The following is a 20,288-nucleotide window of genomic DNA, read 5'->3' on the forward strand; positions in this document are numbered from 1 at the left end:
TTGTAAAGATTTTAAGATGTCCAGACAACAAAGAGGGACAGCCTCGTGCTGGTGTTCCTTTTTACATGGTTACCAGACTTCTTGTTAGTCTGTGTAGTAAGAAACGGTCATAAGATGTTTACTAAGAGAACGTCGCCACAGTAGGCGGTGACATGCGTGTTACCTTGGACTCCCCCGGTTCCCCCTATTCATGCGTGGAATCTCATTGTTGTTGGGGGCATCATTCAAGCTGGTGTTTTTTAGGGCTTGAGGGAGGGCCGCAGTTCTTTAGTTTTCAAGGGGCTGGAGTAAGAGAAGGGTACTACATTTTCTGGTGTCAGACTGTGGTGAATAGCTCCCAGAAGATTCACAGAGTGTCAGAGAAGGAGCCAAAAGGTAGTGGAGTGGCTGAGCTACCAGAAAGCAGAGGGAAGATGGCATCTGCCAGTTTGGTTTTTGTCTGGCTACTGCTCACCATGAGGATGGTTACCTCGGCAGTCTATCTGGAGTCTGAGGCGGAGGGTGAGCACACGTTTCACAGCTCACAAATCTGGGGATGAACAAAAAACAAACTGATTATTGATTAGCATGTTTTGTTTTGTTTTACTGGCTGCAATAATTGTAAAAAGGTTCTAACTCAAGAGAGGAGGATTTAGTCCAAGTCCAGTGAAAGCTGGAGTATAACTGGTGCCTCCTTTGGCAAAAGCTGTATGCCTTGACATTAAATGCAGTGACGGGTTTCAACCACATTCAGGTCTTGACTCTCTGAAAATGATTGAGGCTAATTTTTAAGAAAAATATATAGAAAATGACCTGTATATACATACATAATGCTCAAAAGTACTGAGTCATAGTATAACTTTCAACAAAAGAGGAAAATAATCATTCTAAAGCTAATATTTGGATATTGTTGGTTTGGTTGATTTACTTATTGGTGGCTACACTGTTGGTCCGCTACATGTGCTGACTGGTTAAATAGTAATATACCTGTTTATAGGTGCCGAGTGTAAAATGTGACTGATAAAATAACTTTGTTTTTTTTACTGTTAGAACTTAATGAAACTGTCATTTGCATCAACGACCGTATGGAGCTTGTTATTCCAAGCGCTTTTTTTCTCAACAAAGTTCCTCCTGTTTACGTAAGTCATCACTGACCAGTCATTAATAATGCCAAAGAGCACTGTGTCATTTTGAGTAATTATTACATATTTGTCTCTATTTGCTTTGTGTCTTCTCTTTTAAGGCTTGGGATTTGCATTTAAATGATCCGGAGTGCCGTGGTGATGTAGTCGGAGAGGACTATGTTTTCAGCATTAAGACAAATCTGTCAGATTGCGGCACTATAATGGTATGATCCATCTTTGATTTGCCTTAAAAAAATAGAGGATTGCTCCTTCAGGTGATCTTTTAAGAGTGAACTCAGATATTAAATTCAGGTAAATCTGATAAGAAGACAAGTTACTCTTTACTACCTCCATTAATGTTAAGAGGATTCTCTTCATAATGAATTAAAGGGTCTACAGGTGCTGCAGGAATATCTTCAGATCCATGATCCATCACCTTCTTTCTACTGTGTTGTGAATGTGGACTATGAGGCTCTGTGTTCAGATTTTGTATGGAAATTAGCTCATAGCAAGTATAATAGATGGACAGAGAAAGGCACACACGCTGAACCCAGAGAGACGGGAAGGAAGAGAAAAGAAGGGGAGGAGTGGCATTTCTTCAAGAAAGACGGACAGAGCTGTTCTTTTTGCCTATAACAGGACAGGGCCTCATTTAAAGCATCAATGGGACTCTGAATGGCCTTGTATTTCTTATTTATCAGCATTCACCTGGGCAATGAGGCTCACGGTTATTTTAATCCAGCTGCTCTACACTGAAAGTCAGCCACTGCTTAACACATAAGTGTCCTTTAAATCCTTGGAATGCTTTAAAAAATTTTCTTGTAAACCACCTAAAAGGTTAACACGGCTTTCAGCAGTTCTCTCAGTACTCAATTTCTGCGATTTACAAGGTTTTTGCACAGAAGCTGAGGAAAGTAAGTATGCTCTGAAGGAAAAAGGGCTGTTGCTAAAGGAGAAGAATGTCACAGCTGTCAGTCATGCTTTCACCTTGACCGTAGCACCTTTTACACCCTGCCATCAGAGACGCCACGTTTACAGTTTCCTCGCTGACATTTCTGGATGTATAAGACTCAGAGCCTTCGTGATAAGTGCACGTAGCAGTGGGGGGTTATGTAGTTTGCTGCGAGATCTGTCAGTGGTCCTCTCATTGAGGCTGCCCCGGGGGAGCGATTGAGTGTTTACCAAGAAGTAGTAAAAAATGTTGAACTGTTAGAGGTAAAGACAGTTTGTCCTGCTTTGTAACCATGGTCACCACCCTGCATCTCAACAGGGACCTGCAGAAACTTCACACACCAGCTTTTCACCTGTTCCCATTTTATGGTTTATTTTAAAAGGATGGTGACAGCTGAATAAGAGTATTTAATCCCAGTGACTACTCAACCTAACTTTAACTTAATCTCTGTATTATTATAGGTTGTTTACATTACAGTATAAAGCACCTTGATCTAACTGTTATGTGATTTGGCACCTTATGAATGAAACTGAATTGAATTAAAAAATGAATGTGGTGATGCTAGCAAATCCACTTTGCCAGTATTCATATGTACCACAGTAGAGTTTATGTATTGTTAAATGTTAAGTTGGACTGGTACTTATATAGCACCTTTCTACTCAGTTGAACACTTAAGGCACTTTCTAATACAAGTCTCTTTCACTCAGTTACACAAACATCCACACAGTGCTTTTATCTATGCCTAAGTGCTTTCTAACATTCACACACACTTGCACCCTGATGAATATGGTGGCATGGTGGCAACTCAGGGTTCAGTATCTTTCCCAAGGATACTTTAACATGCAGACTAAAGGCCGCCCAACCTGCATTATGTTAGACTCGTGTGTATATGTCTTTTATGATGTCGCAATCCAGACATTAGTTAGACAAAGGCATCAAACTTAACTAAACTTCTAAACTTTCATAAAAGACATTCTCTTAAGATCTCCACTATTTAATCAGCCCATCACTTAATTTCTATTCCAGGTTTCTGCAGTTGTTCTTACCTAAAACAGCATTATTGATTCCTATTTCTATAAAAATCTAAAAAGTAACGGTAAAGTAAACAAGCTACATTTCCCCTCACTGACCATCACACATGCTATGTTCTCTCCATAGGCCTCAGATGACACACACATGGTGTTCATAAACACCATACACAACAACTACTCAGATATTATCACAAGAAACTACATCAACATAACATTTGCGTGCCGCTACCCCATCAACTACATGGTCCAACAGCCCAACGGAGAAAACATGATCAGAGTGGACATCAGGTAAATGTTTTCTTCTTTTCTGACTTTTCTCCAACTGGAGAATGATTTGTTCTCAACATTTGGCCTATTTTAATAAACCCATTGCCTCTGTAGACCTATCACTCTGAACACTGAGGATGGGAATTTCTCAGTGTCAATGCTGCTGTACAAAGACGAAGCCTTTGAGGACAGGTGGACCACTGTGCCATCGCTGACTCTGGAGGATAACATCTTTGTAAAAGTTTTCATGGTAAATCGCAGTGAAATGTCAGTTTAGTATATTTTTCACCTCCAAATAGTAAAGATGTAGTTCTCACCTTAACAAGCTGTATTATATATTTGCAAATTGGAATGATGCACAAAAGCAATATGTTGTATTTGCATTTGATTGGCAGGATAAGTATATCTGTTAATATCTAACAGGGATTATATATACTTGGCTCTGACTGTTAAGCATTCAAAGTGTTGTTAATATTCACAGCTATTTTTGAGTTAGTTTGGGTGTGCTCTTACACAAGGTTAAGCAATATGTTTTGTGGGTAGTTTTCCAACCAGTGCTGGAAATCTAACACTCCACCCATGACTAGACAGTCATTTGAGTCCTCTTTCGTGCTGTTATAATCTCTTGGTACACCTGTTGTTTACTTACTATGAGTCATCATTTTGTTGTGCGTTATGGAAAACTGTTTGTCCTGTTTAAGGAATTAATTGACCGTTGCCGAACTCTGTCTGTGTCACAGATACCTTCTCATCTGCAGCTGCGTATGGAGAGATGTTGGGCTACGCCGACCAGTGATCCATACAGCAATATTCAGTACACCTTCATCGCAGACAGGTCTGCCTCTGGACTGTTTAAACTGAATGCAGATGAAAATGCATGATTGCCATGTTTACACCACATACTTTGAAGGTGTGGAAGCTTGTTTATGGCGTTCTCCGTGGCTGTGTTGTTTCACCACATTAGCAAACAGTTCCACCTCCTCCTATGGGTGCACTGTTGAAATCTGAAATAAGAGAGTTTGTTGCATAGAGAGCTGTCCAGACAACAAATCTCACAGGCTGGTCATGTGACTCCTGGCTGAGAGGCCACATGCATTTCACTTCAACAGCTGTGCATGCCCTTGACAACCAGGCAGTATTTGGTACTGTTGGCAACAGCAGAGTTATGAAATGCACCAAGATTTCTCAGAGCTAAAGAGATGAAGAGATGAAAGCACTCAAACACTTCTGTGTTGTATCACCTCAAGTTATGTTTGCATTTTTTTTTATTAGCTGTTTCTCCTTTTGTTATATTTAAAGTGCAGCATCGTGTTTCATTGCTATCAGCAGGCCTCTTAGACTTGTCTCTTTCCCTCTAGCTGTCCAGTGTTGACCAACGACCAGACTCTGAGCGTGCTGAAGAACGGTCAGGGCCCAGAGGCCACGTTCAGGATACAAATGTTTAAGTTTGTCGGCAGCTCTTATACCAACGTCTTCCTTCACTGCAACGTCCAGATCTGCCACAGTGGTCCTGGTCTGTGTCAGCCTGTGAGTGACCTCATGCTGCACCCATTCCTCAAACTGATAGTCAGGAGCCAGTTCAGACAAGTAGCCTGCTATATGTCACCAATATAGACCCGTCAGCCTAGGAGTGGTTTTCAGCCATATGAGCTGCCATCATTTTAAATATACAGTGCTTATGACTGTATATTTGACTGCTTATGTTGGTTTTTAAATTTCACATTTCACTCGTGTATTTGCCAAACAGAACTGTTCCGGTGAAGATGGATTACTGAGAACACGGAGAGAAATACCACTGTCCCATACAGTGTCTTACGGACCCATAAGACGACTATTAAACCACAGTGAAAATCCCAGTCTAGGTATGTTTAATTCAGTCTTTGCAGTTAATATAGTTTAACTTCATAGTTTAAAGATTCCAGACACTGTAAGCAGTTCATAAGCATGCAGACCCACCTGTGTGTAGATGCAGGAGGAGTCCCAGCTGTGGAGACCTTTGTCCTTGGAGGACTGCTGCTTGTCTTGCTGCTGGTAACAGGAGTCTTTGGGAGGTTGTGGCTTCGCTCCAGACATTTCTACCCAGCACGGGAAGCACAGCTTACCCTGTCCAACATTCATCACAGCTCAGAAGTGGCCTCATGAATTGTATGGACTTTATAGAATTAGTAAATGGACACAGGAAAACATACGTACACGCGTTTTTATAATAATGTTATATGTTTTGTGTATTATGCTCATTAGAAAAATTTTTTGTTTGATTTGTAAAAAGCTGTGGGTAATAAACATTTCTCTTAAACACATTCCTGATATTAAGATACTTGTGCTTTATGTCATTATTTTTATTTTGTGCTACTTAATTCAACTGCTGTATACCATTTGTATTTTCACTGAAGTAAATTCTTTCTTGCATGTGTGGCTTTTACTCAAAAAGCAACTGTAGTGCCTTTTCAATTGAATATGATCCAGAGCAACAAAACAAAAAACATGCCCGAACGTTTAATGTTTTACTTTTTAATGTTATATGACACACAAATATGCTGCTCAGTTTTGGGTCACATGGTTTTAGTTTTAACACGTGACCCAAATAGCAGATGTAAATAAAACAATGTTCTTAAATTAATCATGTTTAATCGTGTTTCACGTTTAATGAAAATGGATGTGAATTTGCTGTTAATGGTTCCTGGATACGACATGAACAGTAATCAGACTTTTTTTTTTTTTTCCTTTTTTTTTTCACAAATAGTACATAATTACATAACATAATACAGTGTACAATTCAAAACCAAAAAATAAACAAACAGACAAACAAACATAAAACAAACAAACTGATAACTAAAAAAAAATGAAAAAAAAAAACAGCTCAGTTCCATTACAGTTTAAACACTCAAGAGAATCCTTGTAACATAATATTAGAAACATCAGGTTCCACATAGTTCAAGTATGGTTCCCACACCTTAAAGAATTGATCTGTTTTTGAATGCAATATACATGTAAGATATTCCAGTGGCACTAAATCCAACACTACTCTTTTCCAACCTTTAATAGTTGGTACTTTTTCATAAATCCATTGGAGTAGTATATTCTTCCTTGCCGCATAGGTGAGAACACAGTACAATCTCCTATTATTCTTGGATATTAATCGCCGGCTGGGGAGGCCCAGTATGAGAGACAGAGGATCCATCTCCAATTCACAACCGAAAATCTTCTCCATTTCAAATAGCACATTAGACCAATATTCTTGCAATTTCAAACATGACCAGAAGCTGTGAGTTAGGGTACCAATTACTGTCTTACATTTAAGGCACATGGGTGAAAGGGTAGGATTATATTGATGTCTGCGAAACATAGATATGTGCATTCTATGTATAATTTTTAACTGTATTGCTTTGGTACGATTACAAACTGATATTGATTTGGCGTAACTCCAGACATCTTCCCACTCCTCATCATCAATTACTATACCTAATTCCTTTTCCCATTTGCCTTTAAGCCTCTGTGACATCCCTGAGAGTACAGAATATAAAGCCTTATAAAATATCTTCACAGGTACCTCTTTGTCTGTTAAAAATAATAATTTTTCAACAGGAGAGACTTCATGACTCTCACTAAAGTTAGTACTATGCAAAATATAATGCCTTATCTGTAAGTAACGGAAAAAGTCATGCTTGGGGAGAGAATATTTCTCAACCATTTGGTCAAATGGCATAACTACATTATCGGAGAATAAGTCCCTCAGTCTCTGAATTCCTTTGTTCTTCCATTCCTTAAAACCTATATCAAACATCCCCGGTTGAAAGTCAAGATTATTCACAATAGGAGTAAACATAGATGTTAGCTTCAACCTTCCCTCAATTCGACATACTGACCGCCAGGCCTTAAGTGTATTAAGTGTGACTGGATTATCACAGCTCAATCTAATATCTTTAAAGTTCTTGAAAAACAATAGGTCCCTTAATGGATACTTTGAAAGAGAGGTTTCAATCCCCAACCAGATAGAGTGTGAATTATTTGTGACCCAGTCATGAATATAACTCATGTGAGTACTCAATTGGTAAATCTAGACCTCCTACTGAACCTGGGAGCTGCAGTGTAGCCATCTTAAGTTTGGCCAACTATTCAGATCCTTCATCACTCTATTTGAAAATATAACCGGAATCATTTGGACAGGATATAACAATCGAGGTAAAATATTCATCTTAATCAAAGCTATACGTCCTAGCCAAGAAACAGGTAGGGAATTCCATCTCTCCAAATCTTGCTTTACCTTCTCGAACAGAGGGGAAAGACTTATTTATGATAGGATAAGTTATAATTTTACCCCAGTCTTTTTATCTTTATGCATAAAAATGTAATTAGTCTTTCTGAGTTTTTTAAGCATCCTCTGATTTTTACTTGTATGCCTACATACAGTACCATGCAAAAGTCTAGAGCCACCACTCATTTCTTTATGTTTTTGCTGTGAAAATGGGAAATAGATTAAACTAATTATGAATCATGCACAAACACACATAGAAATGCAGCATATAAGTATTCTGTATGCAGTGTACCTCTCCTGCCCTCCTCCCACACATACTGATTTTGATTCACCACACTATCAGACTTGTTGCCACTGATTTTCAGTCAAGTTGTTGTGAAAGTTTGCAGCCTTTTATTCCAGTTTACCTCCATAAGAATGGTTTCTTCACAGCCACCCTTCCACTAGGACCATGTCTAATGATGATTTGGTGCATAGTAGAGTTAGATGCATCTCTCAGGTCTTTAATAAGCTTTTTCCTCTTTCTTAAAGCCATAACTTTCCGATTCTGTGCCAATTCTGTGCCAGCTGCAGACAGATTTTATACCTGACACTTCTTCTGTTGTCCTCCATTTGTCCAGTTTCCTTAAGTTTTTTTAAGGACACACCGCACACCATGCTGTCTAGATAGATATGAGCTATGATATGAGCTACGTTTTCAGTTAATGGCTCTTTGGGAATCACCTTGTTGGTTCAACAGTAGTATTTTATGCCCATTATATCATGTTGTCTTTGACTTTCTGTAGATTCAAAAAAGAAATTGGAACAAATTATGTGTTTTTGCCACAGGCTTCTAGTAACGAAGTGTGTCAGAACAATGGTTCACTCCTTGAGTTAAGTGCCTTGTCATGCTGGTATGATTCATAGGTCAGTGTTAAGTAGCTTAACAAAAATAAAAACATTCCTCTGAAAATTAGTGAAAAGGCAACAAATGTCCAAAGAAATACTTTGAAAGACCTTTAGAAAGCCAGAAGAACTATTGCTGGAGACCACTTAAAAAATGACAGGAAACTGTCTCCTTGGAAGGAAAATATTAATTAAGGGTAGCTAATTAATATTATCTCAGGAGTCTATTCCCATTAAATTTCCCAGACTGCATCATAAGCACCCTAATAGTGATTATAGATGTAAAACTGCCCTCGGGGGTTTTCCCACTCTGTTTATTTCAGTGCTCTCAGGTCTGCCTCCATAAACCTAAATATGACCGGGACACCGGCCGGTTTACGTGATGACGTAGTACTGCGCCGCAGTATCAGGATCAACATAACTCCGACTGACCCCGAGCAGCGAGGAAGCAGCTGCAGCCTGTTCAATTCATAAGAAGATTTAAACACATTTAATACCGCGGGGTGTTTGTGTAGTCACAGTTTCCGTACTGCAGGCATCGACGGAGCTGTTAAAAGTTAGACAATATAAATAAAGCACACTCGGAGAGCCCAGCGACTCGGGTAAGTTGTTTGTAGAAGCTGTGAGCTAGCTAACTAATTAGGCTAACAAAGTGTAGCCGCTAACGCTAACCGGCTAGTCATGTTGTTGATGTTCTTTTGTTTACTTATTAAGATTTTTAAAGTTTTGTGACTTAGCTTGTCATTCTTTAACTTTATACATTGACACGTAAATGCATACTTGCCAAGCTGCAATTGGATGTTGTTAACATGTAATCTGTTGATGGATTGATGTGTTAGGAGTTGTTGCTGTGTTTTTGTTTGTGTTTTTAGCCAGTTGTGCTTGCGTAATTTAGACAGCGGTCGCCGGCCAAGGCATTAAAGACTTGAATAATAGCTCTTCTTTGTTGCACAGCATTGTTAGGGCTTGCAGCATTGTTGTGGGTCTTTAATATGATTGTTGTCCTCTTAGCTTGCGTTCATTATCCCACAAATCCCCTACACAAGCAGCATGACCAAATAAGCCCGGCGTTATAATTCAGAAGTATTTTGGTGGCTGTGTTGCACCCGGTTGGCAGGTTGAATTGTTCGCTGTTCTTGTTTTACTTGTTACCAGAATTCCTTGAAAAACTAAGGGCAAGTTACAGGGCCTAAAGGTCAGGGTTCAGGCTTGCCTTGAAAGTCCTGGAAAAACTGGTGTGACCATGAAACCTAAGATGGGTGTTGTGAAATGTTACTGAATAGCGTAAAGGTTTACAGTGCATGTGGAGGGAATCGGTGACAGGGCTTTTTGAAGGCACGTGTGCTATTAAATGGTTGCATAGATGGTATAATGTAACCCTAGACATGTTTTGTTCCAGTTAAACCTAAAAACAGGGGTGTTACCATGACGTGTGAGATTTCTCAACAAAATAAATCTATTTATCATTTTGTTTCAGGGTTGGACACCTTCTCCAGCTATCATTAGGGGAAAAAATGGAGACTCTACACCCCCACTGCCTTAAATGCATCAATAGAAGATGCATGGTGAGACCAGAGACAGGTGTTTCCTGTGACCTCATTGGCTGTCCTCTTGTCTGTGGGGCAGTTTTTCACTCGTGCAAACTAGAGGAACATCGTCTGCTGTGTCCCTATGAACGCCTCCCTTGCCTCAACAGTGGGTTTGGCTGCCCTTTCACTATTGCAAGGGTCAGGATGGCACAACACCTTGAGACGTGTCCTGCAAGTATAGTATGTTGTACTATGGAGTGGAACCGCTGGCCTGTCAGCTATGCTGATCGCAAGTCCTATGAAAACTTGAGCAAAGACTTCGATGAGGTGGAGCAGTTAGACATGGCTTTGGCTCTGCAGGATCAAAGGATGCTGTTAGAGTCCCTTAAGGTCACGACCACTGTGTCGAAGAATGGAGATAAAGAATTAGATGAAAGTGATAAAATGGCCACAGCATCAAGTTTACCAGAGACAGTGTTAGGTAATGCAACAGTGGAAATGGAGGAAGAGCCCTTTAATGAGCTGTACAGGGCTTCAGTGGAGACGAGGAGAAATTTAGCTGCTGCCTTGGACATCCTCACTAATTCCAAGGACATTAATGTAATTGTTGGAAACTTAAATGGTGAAAAGACTGATAAGAGTGGAGCACTCCATAATGGAGAAAATGGTGATAGCCATGGTATTTATGTTGCTGAAGGCGGGAAGAATGTAGATATGCAAGAAAGTGACTCTGATTCAGAGTGCGAGCTGGGAGCGGTGGGCGGAGTGGAGAGCGCTGCTATAGACGATGGAGAAGAAGATGGTATCAACTGGGTTGAAGAAAATGATTTTGTTGAGTTGCTTTTTGATGAGAAGGAAGACGACATTGATGAACCGATAAATGATTCCAACCTTGTCTGGCCAGAGATGCCTCAGAATTACATGCCTGTTGTAGCACTGGAACCTCCTGTGCCTCAACAAGAACCACTTGCACCTCCAATGCCATTCCTACTGTCTGATCATGTGAGAAATAACTTCTTGCAACACTTACCCACTGAACTCAGGTACAGGTGCCTGGAGCGTAAGCTACAGAATGTAGAAGTGCTTAGAGGAATAAGTATGTTTACATTTAATGGACGTCGGGCCCTGCTGTCAGATCCTTATTTGTTTCGAGCGAAGATGGAGGACAAGGCAGTTGACACATCTGACCTGGAGGTAGCAGATGACCCCATGGGCCTCCATGGCATTGACCTTATCACTGCAGCTTTGCTTTTTTGCCTTGGCGATTCTCCAGGAGGCAGAGGAATCTCAGACAGCAGGTTTGTTGATGGCTACCACATTGATTTTGGTACGCAAACATTCTCCTTCCCTTCTGCCATTCTTGCAACCAACACCATGGTGGGGGATATTGCTTCAGCTTCAGCCTGCGATCACGCCAGTCCACAGCTTTCCAACCCCAGCCCCTTCCACACTCTCAGACTGGACCTAGTGCTTGAATGTGTGGCCCGATACCAAACCAAACAGCGCTCCATGTTCACATTTGTGTGTGGGCAGCTGTTCCGACGAGATGAATTCTCATCTCATTTCAAAAATGTTCATGGAGATATTCATGCTGGACTCAATGGCTGGATGGAGCAGCGCTGCCCCTTGGCCTACTACGGCTGCACCTACTCCCAAAGACGATTTTGTCCATCTGTTCAGGGCTTCCGGATCATCCACGACAGGCATCTGGGTTCTTTCGGGGTGCAGCCTGGTTTGCCGTTGAAAACTGGGGACACGCGCCTAAGAAAGAACTGCCAGTTTAGCTCTCAGTGTGACCAGTTCAGCAGTCTTCCATTTGAAGTTTTGCAGCACATAGCAAGTTTTCTGGACAGCTTTAGCTTGTGCCAGCTCTCCAGAGTGTCCCGCATCATGAGAGATGTGTGTGCCAGCCTGCTGCAGATGCGTGGCATGGTTGTTCTGCTGTGGGAGAAGAAACGGCGTGCTGATGGGTCTCCCTCATGGCAGATCACAAACAAGGTTTGTCCACTTGCACACTCTTTAAAGACAGCTGAGAGCAAATTTCACTTGTCTGTCTTGTGCTCAGCACATGAAAATAAACAAATTTTCCTATTTCTGTTCAGGTGTGGCGATTCAGCACAGCCTTTGGTACAGTGAACGAGTGGAAATTTGCAAACATCGCCAGCATGGCTGATCACCTCAAGAAATGCAAATTTAACACAATTTCTCGTAGGGAGGAGGCGATCCCTCTGCCATGCATGTGTTTCACCAGAGAGCTCACAAAGGAAGGGAGGTGTTTACGTTCAGTTCTCAAACCAGTAGCATAAACGGTGAGGTCATCCTTCAGACTCCTCTGGGTCCTATAGAACTCAAATGCACATTTTTCCTCCAGTGTTTACAGACATTACGACTCTTCCGGCCTCAGAAAGACAACTCCTGGTTGAACTTTACCTGTGGTTCTCTGCTACACAGTGGAAACAGTCTTCAATCCCTCAAATAAGACAAAGCCAGTAGTGAGCTGGCATATACTTCAGCTGAGGCTGACCTGCTGCAGTCACACATCAGGACTATAAAAAAGCAAATTGAAGTTCTAGCGTTGTATCTTCCTCTCTGATATTAATCCTGGTGTACTGAAGTTGTATCTTTACCTACTCTGACACTGTGTAAATATCGAATGTTTTTGGTGTAGAATTTTTAAACAATTTTTATATCAAAAAGTCAGTACCGTGCTTCATTGGTAAGAGTAGAGCCTTAACTTGAGATACACTTGATTTTTCTCGCCATGAGGTCGTTCAGAACATCTGTGAGATTTCTCCACTGCTTCACGCTAGAACAGTTACTGCTACCTAGAACGCTTTGACATCTTCTTTAGATACCTACAGTGACCATGTGTGTACTGCTTAGAACTCAGATTTCACAGCGTTAATTCTACATTTTCACATTGACCAAACGTCTGTGCTCCACTTTACAGGATTATTGAACTGCACCAGCATGAGCATGCTCACACCTTTTTTTTTTTTTTTTTTTTTTTTGGCATGTTTTAGCAGTCACAACAGTGGTCCACCCTCAACTTTTTTTCACACTTCTGACTAAGAGGCGGCTTTGTTAGTCAGGGTACAGAGACATGAAGCAACACTATTTACCAGTTGAGTGTCAGTACTATTTTTTTTTTCCTGTTTGTTTTTTAAGCCACGGTTGGCTTGTGGGTTTTTTTTTTTTTACCAGCTATTTTGACAAGTAACCAGCAATTATTTAGAGGTTCTTTTCTTCAAAAATCTAAATGTAGCGAAGTCAAATAATGACTGTACCTGGTGAATCATCAGTGACTGGTTAGCAGGAAGCGTGGTTTCCTTCCCCTCAGTGTCAGACCTCAACAAATCCTGCAGGCCAGGTTCTAGGAAAAATAACGGGCACACACTTCCCTCCTTTAATAAGCACCATTAACTATGTTCATATTCACTATTTATCATGGTTTTCAAGTTGTTTTTTTCTTTTTGGCACTACACGTCCGCTATTTTCACGTATTGTTGGTGTCTCAGGGTCGTATCATGAAGCTTCATCTCACCGTAGTGTATTTGAGAAAATTGCTGAAAATGCCACGACAGCTGGTCAGCTGCTTTATTATTACAGGATCCGTGGGGAACTGTTTCAGTATTATAGTGGTGTGAGTTGCAGTGCTGAAATAACATGGTTTTCATGTTTATCAGTAAGGTTTTGTTTGGTTTTTTTAAACTTATAAATCTTCGTGATTGGGCTTGTTGAACAATTTATTTATTTATTTTTGTCTGAATTAAGAAATTTGATGTAACAAAACTTGTAGTTCCCATATATAGAAAGAAATCTTCAAAAACTTTTTGAAACTGGTTTAAAATGACAGACATGTCATTAGTTAGTGATGAAATATGGGTATGGTGTGTGTTTCTTTTTCTTTTGGATGTAGGAAAGCCCAAGCTGTGTCAAAACTAAACTGTCTTTTTCAGTTTGTGTGATTTCTTTTTTTTTTCTTCGTTTTTTTTGTACTGGTACATTTATTATTATTATTTTTTGTTTTAAGAAATGCAAGTCTGCCTCTGTTAGGTCTGGATTTGAATTACTGATTTGCACATGACGGCATGTACTGTAAAATTTAAATCCTAAATTTGACAGGTTGTCTTTGTTGAAGCAGCAAGAATGCTACTCCTTCCTGTTCTGCATGTAATCAGTCCAGTTACAGGCTAATTTATACAGTTTGTTTCTCAGGCACCACGCATTAATATTAGTACATTTTATGTCCTTTCTTATATTATAGAAAGAGAGACAGAAAGAATGAAATCAACAAAACCTGATGAGATGCACTAACTCTTTGGCGTTAAAGTTGTCCGAGTGAGTTGAATGAGGAACTGAGCATGCAAATCAGGCTTTTATTCTGTGGATGTTCATGCATGTAAGAGGTCTCCAGATCACTTTTTGTTTTGCAGTCTTTGCACCTGGAGTGTATCAGTATTTTGGGTTAAATTATCACTGCTGATGGGGGTTTTTTTTTCTTTTGTTTTGTTTGTTTTGTTTTGTTTTTTTCACCACAGTATGCCAACTTCATTTGTTTGACTTTTGGTCCATTTTAATAAAGAGACTCTTGAGTTCTTAAATGTTTCGACTTTTAATCTTTTTCAGTATCTATCAGAGGTATGTCTGTATATTTAGATCAGGTGTACACTAACAGATGTTCTCTTCAGACCCACTTAGTCTACATATGATTGGTTCAAAAGCCATTTCAAACTGTACTCTAATATCTTTGTGTTTTTATTCCTTCGTTTTGACCCATTGCAAAGGCAGAAGAATATAAATAGGACACATTGTCTTCTTTTAGTGCCAGCAAAGTCTTGAGAGATTTAATACAGTGTCTGTGAAACTGGGAAAACAATAATACAGCATTTGTGAAATAATATTTCCCTCACCGCTAGATGGCACCACATAAACAGACCTTCACCATCAGGGGTGCGAAACCGTCCACACAGGAAATATAAATAGGCCTCTTGGTACATAACATCTTCCACTGCGATGATGAGCCAGGATGTGATTTAGCTGTTGGTCCCCGGTTGGTGGGTTTTGATTCAAGATAAGAATGAAGAGAAAATAAAGTATAAAAGTCCTCATCATTGACTTCGTTTCAAATATTTGAATAAAAGCGTCACTGAAGAATGGCAATGATGAAAGCTTCTTCACGTGCATGTTACTTTGCAATTACGTCTCCTTTTGTTACAGCATTTGTAAATCTGTTAGAAAGCATCAACTACTGCTTTTTAGGGGCTTTTGAATATTTAAATATTAATATCTGCTACTGTACTGCCGTTTTGTTTACATTTGGACCACACTGTGTAATCAAATACCTGTTAAGTCTCAAATCTATAGTGAGGCAGTGAGGCGTGCCCCTTGTAATTATCCAAAATCTCTCTTAGTTTCTTAGCTGAACCAGAGTACATGCGTGGTAAGAAAAAAACAGACAAAGCAATGGCAAACAATGGCTTCGCAACAGGAATCTCAAAGGAAGGTGACAATTATTACTGTGGGAGCTTAAGCGCAGAAAGGCTGACCATGAAGAGTAAAGTCGTCCTGAAGTGCATAAGACTGCACGCATTTCCTCCAAACATCGGTTAAAGCTTCCGTTTTTACCAGGAGTGGGGTTCGAACCCACGAGGACTATTGTCCATTGGATCTTAAGTCCAACGCCTTAACCACTCGGCCATCCTGGTGAGTGCACGTGCACAATCAGCGCATGGCTCACATCAGATAAAGCCGTGTGACTCCAGCACGCACAGCTACCAGAGGCGTGACGCCACAGTTCAAATAAACGCGCTCTTGTCGGTAAATGCCCCCAGTAGAAACCGCACAGCACTGCTGAGGAAGTGCAATCATTGCAGCCCTGAAACTCATTTCAACACAGAGCAGAGGCAGTTAAGTCTGAAAACTCCCACAGGTACACAGCAGTCTGAGTCACAACACCCTCAGTTTACCAGCTGATGACTGGGATTCCCCCAGTGAGGGATGGGCTGGCCCAGAGGCACGGGGAAATAAGGGTTTTTAAATTTTACTACCATCACAAAGGGCAGTGAGATAGGCCTCCTGTGCAAACAGAAAGTCCTCTGACCTGTTTATTTTGCCATTCTGTTCTGTTTCTCCTGTAACATTACCTGTGCAAACACCGCATTAAGTCAGGCAAACTGCCCTGTTAAAGAGATTTCACTGGCTTTGGTGACGTTGGTTGTCTGGCAGTGATAAACAAAATCATTGACTTTCTAAAGTGGAGCTGACACACAGATATTTGTGTGTTTGTGTTTTTTTATGTGAAGCAACACGTGGAGGAAAAGCACAGCCTTGGCTTGTAGCTGGTGATGATATACATGGGGGTGGCTAACATATAGTTGCACAATCCTCACAAATCTAACTTGCCTCCCCAGCTAACCACAATTGCTGGTTGAGCTGTGATCAGTGTTTCTACACACTTGTGAAGCAATGGTTGCAATAAGAAACACGTCTATAGCAAGTACCGGTTCCAAGCTTAGCTGTAGATGCACATTCAAGTTGTCCAAATATAGCCACTCCAAGGCATTTATTTATAAATAAAATCATACTTTATGGGCTTAAATATTGCAGACTGTACAAAGCTAAAAGCTAAACAAAGCTGCAAGTCACATGAAATAATAATTTCGATGTTTTTACAGCAGTCATGTATGCACAAGCTGTTCTCAGTAGCAATCAGGAAATGTAACTACCATCATCGCACTGTATATATTTGCACATGTGCATGTGGTTTGAATCACTCTGACTAGTTGATATCAACTCAATAAAGAAAATGATACCAGAATGTGATATCTGGACACATCTAGAGCAGCAAAAAGCTTTCATGTGAGCATTTAGAAACATTTGCAGAGAAAGCGGATTTGAATCAAATGTTCTGGTAGGGGGTGGGAACTGGTGGCGCCTCATTTACAGCATGGGAAACAACAACAAAACAGCTTCTTGCATGGATTGCTTTTCTTGTATATCTTAGCCTGCTTGATCTGCGCTGAAGCTTTGGCTACATAGTCCTCTGTTGCCCCTACATTTGCTTCTATGTTGTCCAGCATGCAGCCCTGCTGCTCCACCAGCATCGCCATCTGGAAAAAAAGGTCATGAATGTCCCTGATGCGGCCCTCCAGCTCCAGCAGCTCCTTGTGCCTATTCTCAATCTCGTTGAGAGCAGATCTGGCAGTCCTCCCTTCCAGCAGGAGATTATCCGAGAAGACGTTCCACTTGCCCGTCTCAGTCATCTCGTCTATCTGCTCCCTGGTTACCTCCTTGCCCATGATCTCTGCTTGCCTCTGGATGCGGGTTTTGCAATTCTCCCTTTGCGCCATTTCAGCCTCATTGTATTCAGACATGGCACTGTGGAAGGCACTGGTCAAAGACACATACTGCGAGCGCACCATGCGAGCCAAAGCTGATGTAACTCCGTGGACTTCCTCCAGCTCCTTGCTCAGCTTCCCCATTTTTTCCAGCTTTTTATAAATGGACTCCCCTCTGGCCTTGATGTCTCGTCCCAGTGCGTTGGAGTCCCGCTTGATGCTGCTGATCCTCCTGACTGATGTGAGGAACCTGGTGTTCTGCTTCCCCAGACGTTTCACATCCATTCTGAGCAACTGGATCTCCTTCCTCATCGCTTGGGCATCCTTGTAGATGCCATCCATCATGTCCTCACCCTCAAACACAATGGCGTGTTGCTCGAGAGGCTCCTCATCCTCACCGGCGAGTCTCTCGTTCTCTGTGGGCTTGTACTCCTGCTCTGCAGGCGTGAAGGCCTGCAGCTCAGTCAGTCGGTCCTTCATCTTACCTGCAAGAGTCATAGACATTTATTCACCTCGCTAATGGAATTGTGGGAAACGCACTCTTTACTCTGTGGTGAAGAACTAGATAAAAAACTAATATCAAAAATTCTAATGGCACAACTTTATTTTGCTGGCTTTGCTCCTCTTCATCTTATTTCCTGTCACATGTATACTGTTCATATTAAACATAGCAGAAGTTTCAAATAGTGAGGTCAGCACATGCAAGAAAACAACCAGGCTTTGGACTGTTGTTTCTACTTTCAGCTCTATATGATGTCACTTTTTACATTTACTTTTTACATATATCCTTAACATAGTCATCTCAGGCACACAGCTCTCTGGCCTTGAGCACAGAAGCCCCACCCATCTGTATTCAAGCCCTTTGTTTTCAGCTAATCAGAAGAAAATTGGAGTAAAGGTCGGTGGCCATAAAGAGAGAGGACTTACAATGACTTATTTGACACGTTAACTTAAATGTTTGAGATTATTCTGAAATGTGAATCATGCAAAGCTACACAAGTTAAGTTACAGTTTTTTTTAATGTGTGGAAAACCTCCGGTCCCTTACAGAATGAAACTGGATATTGGATAGCAAATAAGATGGGTCATGTTCTTTGGTCATTTCCTTTCAATGTTGCACTGAAACCTCCTGTTAACAGAGAGAAGGAGGGGCTGGTATCACACTGAGTTCTTCTTTTGATATGTTATTATTAACATTAAGGAATAAATGTTAAGTCTCACTTTTAGATAACGATAACAGCTTTTGATGTACAATCCAAGGTGGCTGTAGGTCAGTGAAAAGTCCTCAAAAGCAAACTGGTGAGTTACTTCCTCAGCTGTATCACTCTCATCATCATGAGATAGAAGTTATTTTAATAGTTCCTGTCCTTCAGGAAGCGGTTATTTCCTGCTAAACCAATCCATTCCTGAGGTGCACTGTGATGTAGATAATGTTAAAAATCCTCACTAAAGTGGAAAAAACCACATCAGAGAAGCGCAAAGCATCCTCTCCCGTGATAAGGTGAGATCGGGAGGAAACAGAATAGCTCGAAAGCAATCTTTTGATACAGAAATCGACCTGTATGATACAATACACCTATGTATCGATTACTGAGCCTATATCTATATAGAGAGTACAACAGAAGGCGCAAACAGCCTACCTTTTTGTGTCCTCCACCGATACTAGAGAATCAAAGTCCCAAAAGCAGAAGGGGCGAGTACGGAAAGACTCATTTCCTCTTTTTTGTCTCGGTTATAAATGCAAATTTCAACATGTACCAGAGTCAACTTGGTATTTTTGAAGGAGGTCTTGCATCACGTCCTATACATTACAAGTGACACGCTGACATTACACTGCCCATATACCCTGCAGCGGGTATTAATGCGGAAGATAACGCCTTTTCCCCTTTACACATTTCACGGCTTCTCGGGTTTGATTCCAGGAAGGAGGTGTAGGTCAGTCACAGTCATTATATATGGTGGTTTTTATGTCAAATCCTGCGCATTTGGAATTTGCGCAATAAAGGTTTTGTGTTGTAAAAACCTTTTAGATTCACGAGTCGACCACGAATCTCAGTCATTTTCATTTTAGTTTAAATTCTTCGCTGTGAAGATAGAAAAGAATACAAGAAGCACGAAAAAAGAAATTCATCTTATTATACTAACATAAAAACGCGATTAGAAGTTCAACACTAACCTTGAAAACGGAAGGAAAGCCTCGACATAAAACACATTTAGTGTTCAGGAACAAGTGTTTGACACAAGTGGAAAGTGCAACCCCAATATTTTTACATGTGGTTTTAATGATCAGGTCTAAAAATATACAACGAGTATTAAAATTTACATTTCTGAGAGAAAGGGGAAGGGGGGAGGGGGGCGTTACAACACTGGGAGTCTTGTAACCTGTAATAAGCAATTTTCTTTGGTAGTTGGGCAAGGAAAAGCCTTCATAATTGCTTTATATGTAGGAACAGAAAAAGTGCTATGGCCATTTGCTCCATTTAGTCAGCTGCAACAGTCCTGTGTTGAAAAAGTGAAAATGTATCAGAGTATTTAAAAAGCTGAAGTTCTCGCAATGTCAAATTACAGATGATAAAGATCAAGCTGAAATGAAGAAGCGATAGTTACACAAGGGTTTTTTATTATTATTATTTTACTTAAGGGGGACAAGTCACACAGACTTAGTATAGGCTGATATCCAGACTGCTGACACTGTCCTTTGGCTGGTATCATACAGTTACAGGAGCAAAGGCTTTATCAACATTTGAACAGAAATCATTAATTGTTACAGTCATACCAGCCTGTTAATGGCTAAACTTTTATACTTCCATCAATAAAGGCCGCATTACAACTTCACATAAAATCACATAAAGTCTAAATATACCTAAAATAACAATCTAAAATCACCTAACTTAAGTATTTAAGGTTAAATATTAACAGTTCTATGA

The 20,288-nt window shown here is 40.5% G+C and overlaps 3 protein-coding genes and 1 non-coding gene across 4 annotated transcripts; 2 read left to right on the forward strand and 2 right to left on the reverse strand.

The window, feature by feature from the left end:
* The first annotated feature begins 152 nt into the window (after nt 1-152).
* LOC113011730 (uromodulin) lies at nt 153-5,559 on the forward strand. The gene is made up of 9 exons (XM_026151423.1): nt 153-501; nt 1,030-1,118; nt 1,223-1,327; nt 3,214-3,374; nt 3,468-3,603; nt 4,094-4,188; nt 4,712-4,880; nt 5,101-5,215; nt 5,320-5,559. Exons 1-9 carry the CDS (start codon nt 153-155, stop codon nt 5,493-5,495), a joined length of 1,395 nt encoding a protein of 464 aa, XP_026007208.1. The 3' UTR covers nt 5,496-5,559.
* Nucleotides 5,560-8,886: 3,327 nt separating this feature from the next.
* Nucleotides 8,887-13,003, forward strand: fbxo30a (F-box protein 30a). Its single transcript, XM_026152642.1, has 3 exons — nt 8,887-9,095; nt 9,971-12,020; nt 12,125-13,003. The coding sequence occupies exons 2-3, from the start codon at nt 10,008-10,010 to the stop codon at nt 12,326-12,328; spliced, it is 2,217 nt and encodes a 738-aa protein (XP_026008427.1). The 5' UTR covers nt 8,887-9,095; nt 9,971-10,007; the 3' UTR covers nt 12,329-13,003.
* Nucleotides 13,004-14,838: 1,835 nt separating this feature from the next.
* Nucleotides 14,839-19,205, reverse strand: stx11a (syntaxin 11a). The gene is made up of 2 exons (XM_026152643.1): nt 19,002-19,205; nt 14,839-17,847 (listed from the first exon to the last, which is right to left on the reverse strand). Exon 2 carries the CDS (start codon nt 17,840-17,842, stop codon nt 16,961-16,963), a length of 882 nt encoding a protein of 293 aa, XP_026008428.1. The 5' UTR covers nt 17,843-17,847; nt 19,002-19,205; the 3' UTR covers nt 14,839-16,960.
* Nucleotides 15,648-15,730, reverse strand: trnal-uaa (transfer RNA leucine (anticodon UAA)). Its single transcript has one exon. It is a non-coding gene; the product is annotated as a tRNA-Leu (tRNA).
* Nucleotides 19,206-20,288: the final 1,083 nt, after the last annotated feature.

The sequence above is a fragment of the Astatotilapia calliptera genome, chromosome 19 (genome assembly GCF_900246225.1).
Source record: "Astatotilapia calliptera chromosome 19, fAstCal1.2, whole genome shotgun sequence".
Lineage (NCBI taxonomy): Eukaryota > Metazoa > Chordata > Actinopteri > Cichliformes > Cichlidae > Astatotilapia > Astatotilapia calliptera.